This window comes from Bison bison, unplaced genomic scaffold, assembly GCF_000754665.1.
Source record: "Bison bison bison isolate TAMUID 2011002044 unplaced genomic scaffold, Bison_UMD1.0 scf7180017864203, whole genome shotgun sequence".
NCBI classification, from domain to species: Eukaryota; Metazoa; Chordata; class Mammalia; order Artiodactyla; family Bovidae; genus Bison; species Bison bison.
Genome location: NW_011494775.1, coordinates 840442 through 846951, shown reverse-complemented (window position 1 = coordinate 846951; position 6510 = coordinate 840442). Strand labels below are relative to the sequence as shown.

The window sequence follows — 6510 nt, the reverse complement described above, 5'->3', positions numbered from 1 at the left end:
GGCTACCCCTGATCGGAAACACTCTTCTTTGATAGAATTGATGATCATGGAGATTTCATTGCTATCCATGGAAACAGTCACAGTATGTGGATCCCCCACAGCCTCCATGGGAACACAGGTGTCAGGCTGACTCACTGAATAACAGGAAAAGAAAACCATCTCAGAAGCTTGTTATCAACTGCCCAACTGGAGATCACGGCAAAGCTTAGACAGATGTCAAGTACCCATACACTTAAGCTCAGTAGAAGTTATCTTACATCTGCCTATGTTTTCTTCTCCTCAGTTTTATCTAGAAAGGTGAGAACACATTTTCAAGCCCACTTACATGTGTACACTTAGTCTTTTTCACCAATGAATAAATGCCCACCCACTTCTTCTCATATCCTTGTTTTTCTAAGGATAAAGATAGTACATGTCTACAGAGAACAGAAGCTAATGCTCTTGGTCACCTTTCTCTAAATGAAGCTCAAAATGAAATTCTGGATCTAGTTGCTGCTCAGGGCGTGGGTCAAGGACGCACCTGGAGCTACACTCTCAGGAGTGGAGACAGCCGGAGCAGAGGATGGTGCTGGCAGCGCAGGCATCATGACAATGGTAGCCTGGGATACAGATTCTACAGGGGGTGCCACAAGTTTAACTGGAGGTTCACTGGCAACAGTAGTGAAGGAAGCAAGAGGTGTGGTGAACTGTGTAGGACCAGCTTCTAAAAGCCGGGAAAGAGTGGGAGTACCTAACAGACAAAGAGGCACACAAACGAGGTAAGAAGAAAGCACATGAACAAGAAGCAAATAATAGCTACTTTAAGACTCAACCAAGGAAATTTTTAGTCTCAAAGGATGAAAGCCAACTCCTCTGTTAAATGAGTTCATTATCTATATCCTTACTTTTCCAAATCTTACTTAAGATCTTCTGCCAAGTTAGGAATGACTCAAAGCACTAGAATACACAACTCATATGAAAGATGAGGGGCAATTTAAAAAACAAACAAACAAACAAACACGGTATGAATAAATCTGTCACTTCTACTGAAGTTAAGCATGCTATAAACCACTCAAATGTAACATCACTCAAACACCAAAATCTAACATTTGGCATTTTATAAAACTATTTTTTGCTTTACATTTTCTACCTCATTTAATTCTTACTACATCCTTGAGAACTATGTATATTGCAACTAATAGAAAATTGAGATTCAAGAGTTAAAGTTATCTATCCAAAGTCACAAACCCAGGGCATGGCAGGCCTGAAACTTGTTAAGTCTAGCGTTTTAGTTCCAAATCTTGTCTCCCTATACTATAGTCTCAGGTATCCCTAGCACCCTTCTGTGATTTTGCACCTTGACCATTAACTTCACTATTCTTAATACAATCTATACCATGTTCATCTAAGATATTCAGTATTTTGAAGATGAAATGGATTTATAATTTTGAGCTCCATGTGGCTTAAGAGGTAATGCAGCTCCAAGGCTGGGCTTTAAATCTAGGATTCACAGTTGCTTAATAACAAAGGGTAGAAACCAAGGGCAATCAATGCCATGTTCAACATTTCTAATACAAAGTAGATAACGGAAAAGTAGTGACTTACCTGAGGCAGCAGGGGAGGCTGCAACAGTGCTGGGTGTTTGCTGCATCTCCCCACCATGTATCATGGGAAGGACCCCGCCTACCTCCAAGAGGACACCTGTACTGTTCAGGTGGCCAGATGCCACAGCCATTTCACTCTCATTGACCTACCAGGGAAGAACAGAGGCGAAGGCTACACTCAAGCTTTCCTTTATTACCACTTCCCAAAAAAAGCTCCAGCAGTTGGCCAAACTTCATGAAACTAAAAGTTACTATCCAAAGAAAATAATTGCAGACCCAGGGGAAACTCTATTTTCAAATCTTATGAACAAGAGTTCTCTGGAGAAGAGAACCAAAATAATTATGGTTTCAGTTACCTCAGGACCCAAGGATACTATCAACTACTTGTTTTGTTTTTAAATTAACATTTAACTAGGAGATCTCTTCCTCTTTTGAACTTTTTTTTCCATGTATATTTTAGGTTATATTTTAGGTCCCGGGCACTCCCTTCCAAATTAGTAAATCACCACAGCTCTCAAACACCCACAGAAGTCTCCATACCAGTCTGGGGCTAGTAGGCAGGAGGCTGCCCTTCTTCAAGAGCTCTGACAGCAGAGGGGAAGGGGGTGGAGTTGCTTTCTGTCCAAGCATCTTTTTCTGGGGTGAATCATCTGTTACTGGGGTCATGGGGGCTTCTAAGGGTGCAGAGCCTGGAGGAAGGGTGTCAGGAATTCCAGGAAACGAGGTGACTGGGGTACTCGGCAAAGTCCCAGGGGTTACCTAAGAGACAACAGAGAACCTTTATCTGACTTCTCAAACTCAGGAAGGTTCCTTACTAATCTGGATGGGTTAGTGTATCTAACTATTACTTTATTAGTCCTGAGTGGAACTGCCCAGAAACCCTCAACCCCTCTTGCTCTTAATCACATCTTCCTCCCCCGCAAATTTTTCTCTTCCACCCACTCAAACCCAAAATGACTCAATCTTTCCACCCAACTTGCCTTTTATAAACTCCTTACCCACTACCAATACTGTATTTACAGAGAAGTCATCCTATATTTCAGCAAGAATTTCATAAGACCAGTACACTTACAAGTAACTCCTTAACTTAGCCTTTTACCTATTTCTAAAAATGGTTCAAAAGGCTCAATGTTTTTAGGTCCATTCTTATCCTAAAGCACAGAACATGATGAGTCTTCAGCATTCAGACCAAGAGAGGAAACTGTCTCTAAGCCAAAAGTGGTTTCCTCATTACTCAGCTCTCAGCTGGCTTATTGCCCCTTGCTGATCAATTCCTGTGGATGGTAATATACTCACCCCAGAGGCGGCCTCTTCCATAGTGGTTGCAGACAAGTCCCCAAGTGGATAATCACCTCCAGGGGAGGCAGAATCTATAGGAGAGCGGACCATCACAGTAGGTAGCCTCCGAGGGGGTGTTTTTACTGCTTGACGGGCTAGAACATAAAAAAGAATGATTTCTGTCTTCAAGATTAAAAAAATAAAACTAGACTCTACTCTGCTATTACACAACAAAAGACAAATAGAGATGTTGTATTATTAAAGCAATGTTAAGAATCTAGATTAGAAAGCTTTCTTTCCAAGTTTTTAGCCTAATTTTTCCTATGAGCAAATTCGTATACCCCAAAGGTTCCTAGAGTAGGAAAGTAGTTTAAACATCCCTCAGTATCCCCTACAACAACTTGAGATTCTGCTTAAACAAGGAAAGACCTTATTCGTTCACAGCATGCATTCCTAGAGTTATAAATGCTTAAGTTCCTCCCCTTATCCAGTGACTGAGCTATTCTCAAGCTTTTTACAGAATCTGACTTCTAAAACCTTGTTTATGTTCAGTAGGTTATTATCAGGCTTTTGTACTTAAAAGTCAAAAGGTCTAGTGAGTTGTGAATAGAGCTCACTTTCTAAGAGCTTCTTCCTGGACACAAACGGACACTTTTATTCTGATGAAAGAGAAGATGACAGAGGGAAGTGTGCAAGTAAATTGCAATCAGTGGATTCCGTGTTAACAAATATTTTTCGACTGCCATCAACATGCCGTACTGTACAGTCAACTGCTAGTCATTAGGTTCACCTTACCCTGATATGCTGCATCTGTAGCCTTCCTCTTTACTTCAGCCTCCTCTTCTTCCAGTTTCTTTTTCCTAAAGAGAATTAAGGGTTAGATCCTAGCTGACTCTAGCTCCTCCATAATTCATAGTGCCCTCACAAGGAAATGTTTTTTTTTGCCAGGCTAGCTCTTTTTAGAGGAAAAGCCTAAAGGAAAAAAAAAAAAAAAACCCACAAACTTTATCAGCAAAATAGGGAAGTTTGAGTATACTACCTAACTACCAGTTCTTTACCCGGCAAACTAGAGCCACTTTTAAGTTAGAACTAAGTTATATTCTCACAGTGAAATGTTCTATCACATTACCTTCTAAGACTCACCACCCCCTCCCAGCTTCCAGGCCACTCTGCAGCTGTGCCTTTCCAAAAATCTCCCAAGTCTAAAGGGGTGGCAGATGTAGGAAATAAGCCAGATTACTTAAGGAGTAAAGAGGGCAAAAAAGAGAAGTATAGATGGAAAAATAATATAACCCACATCGCAATGTCATTGCAAAGTTCATCCAGTCTGCTGTCCATGTGCCCAGCTTGAATTAGTTCTGCATCTCTTTTCAGTCGTCTGTAGGATGAGAGGTGGGTAGACTAGGTTTTTTAATCTATTCAAATATTTCTGACTAGAGTAAGTTAGCCCCATTTGTCTCTCCCAACCATTTTGCATTCTCTCTGATAAGTACCTATATTTTTCCTGGGTTTCTTTTATCACTTTCTTTAGTTCCTCAACTCGCTCAGCAGTCAGTTTCCGAACAATGACATCTTCAACGGTTTCTACCACTTCTCCCTTTTCACCCCGTTTCCGTCTATGGAAAATTAAAAAAAACAAACACACAGACTTGAATAAGAACATTATTTCTACCCCCACTTGCTTTCTTTGAGGCTTCTCCACCACCTAACCAAATATTATTACTACTATATTTTTACAATTTTATCATACCATAATATAAATAATTTCTTTAAAAAAAAAGCAGACTTCTATAGTAAATATTCTCCACTAAAGAGATTTGGTTCAAATGCCTGGCTCTGTACTCACTTTGGGGTCTCAGTGGTCTCTAGAAGCTCTGAGTACTGGGAAGCACAGTGCTGTGGAAAAAAGTGAAAAAATGATGACCAAGCCTAAAACCGGACAACCTTTAAAATTTCAGCATGTTACACTAAGGTTTAGACAGGAGAGCTATATTTAAGGTATGAGTAGCTTCTAGGAGGACAAATTACTTTGCAATCAAATCAGTTAAAAATAATCAATACCATAATACAGAATACAAATATGTATTTGTATAATACATAATATAAATTCTGGCATGGAATTTGTGTATTTGGGGAAAGACAAGCCACGAGCCAATATTTGTATCTAATATCTACTGAGTAGTTACTATATACATGGCACACAATGGCAACCCACTCCAGTACTCTTGCCTGGACAATCCCATGGACAGAGGAGCCTGGTAGGCTGCAGTCCGTGGGGTCGCTAAGAGTCGGGTACGACTGAGTGACTTCACTTTTACTTTTCACTTTCATGCATTGGAGAAGGAAATGGCAACCCACTCCAGTGTTCTTGCCTGGAGAATCCCAGGGACAGTGGAGCCTGGTGGGCTCCCGTCTATGAGGTCGCACAGAGTCGGACACGACTGAAGTGACTTAGCAGCAACGGCAGCAGTGCTAAATGTTTTCTAGGTATTATCTCAACAAAATCTTTGAAACAAGCTTGAATCAACTTTTATCTCTATTCTACAAATCAGAAAAACTGAGGATCATGGTTCAAAGTTTTAAGTAAAATCATATTAAACTCAGATCTACCTAATGTACAAGACGGCGCTTTTCACTCTATGCTACACTGAAAAGAACAGTTTGTAATAGTGTGAGCGTACATGGATGGATTGGCAAATACTGAGAAAAAGGAAAAGTATTCTCAACTACTCTTCATGGTATAAAAGCCTTGTGATTTAAAAGGGCAGGACCTGGTCACAGTGGTCAGAAAGACCATCACTAAAAACTTTACAAATAATAAATGTTAGAGAGGGCATGGAGAAAAGAGAACCCTTTAACACTATTGTTGGAAATGTAAATATAGAAAACAGTATAGAGGTTCCACAAAATATAAAAAATAGAACTATCATATGATCCAGTAATCCTACTCTGGGGCATATATCTGGACAAAACTACAATTTGAAAATATATATGCACCTCTATGTTTATAGCGGCACTATTTACAACAGTCAAGACATGAAAACAACCTTAATGTCCATCAACAGATGCATGGATAAAGAAAATGAAGTGTGTGTGTGTATGCACATAATGGAATTATTCCTCAATCATAAAAAAGAATGAAATAATGCCATTTGCAGCAACAAGGATAGAATCAGAGATCATACTAAGCAAAGTAAGTCAGAAAGAGAAAGACAAATACCATATGATATCATTTATATGTAGAATCTAAACTACAATACAAATGAATGTATGTATGAAACAGAAACAGATTTCCAGATACAGAGAACAGACTTGTGGTTATCAGGGGGAGGGTGTGGAGGGGAGAAATTAACACATTGTAAATCAACTATACTTCAATAAAGTTTAAAAAAGAAACAAACATAAGAACAAATAAATAAGCAAGATGTTGTCATTTAGTTACCAGGTTGTGTCAAACTCTTTTGCGACCTGATGAACTATAGCCGTCCAGGCTCCTCTGTCCATGGGATTTCCCAGGCAAGAATACTGGAGAGGGCTGCCATTTCCTTTTCCAGGGGCTCTTCCCTACCGGGGGCCCAACCCATATCTCCTACATTGGCAGGCGGATTCTTTACCACAGAGCAACCAGGGAAGCCCAAATGAGCAAGAT

At 39.9% G+C, this 6510-nt stretch overlaps 1 protein-coding gene across 7 annotated transcripts in view; it reads right to left on the bottom strand.

Moving 5' to 3' along the window:
* BRD8 (bromodomain containing 8) overlaps positions 1–6510 on the bottom strand; it is a 30568-nt gene that overhangs the window by 18231 nt on the left and 5827 nt on the right. For 3 of the 7 annotated variants that reach the window (XM_010844442.1, XM_010844443.1, XM_010844444.1), the window contains exons 4-12: positions 4708–4757; positions 4355–4477; positions 4159–4239; positions 3657–3721; positions 2880–3016; positions 2124–2342; positions 1585–1729; positions 521–730; positions 7–134 (exon numbers count right to left, since the gene is read on the bottom strand). In XM_010844442.1, coding sequence (XP_010842744.1) covers positions 7–134; positions 521–730; positions 1585–1729; positions 2124–2342; positions 2880–3016; positions 3657–3721; positions 4159–4239; positions 4355–4477; positions 4708–4757 — 1158 coding nt within the window. The remainder of the gene's footprint in view (positions 1–6; positions 135–520; positions 731–1584; positions 1730–2123; positions 2343–2879; positions 3017–3656; positions 3722–4158; positions 4240–4354; positions 4478–4707; positions 4758–6510) is intronic. The other 4 variants (XM_010844445.1, XM_010844447.1, XM_010844441.1 and 1 more) reach the window with 3 other exon arrangements.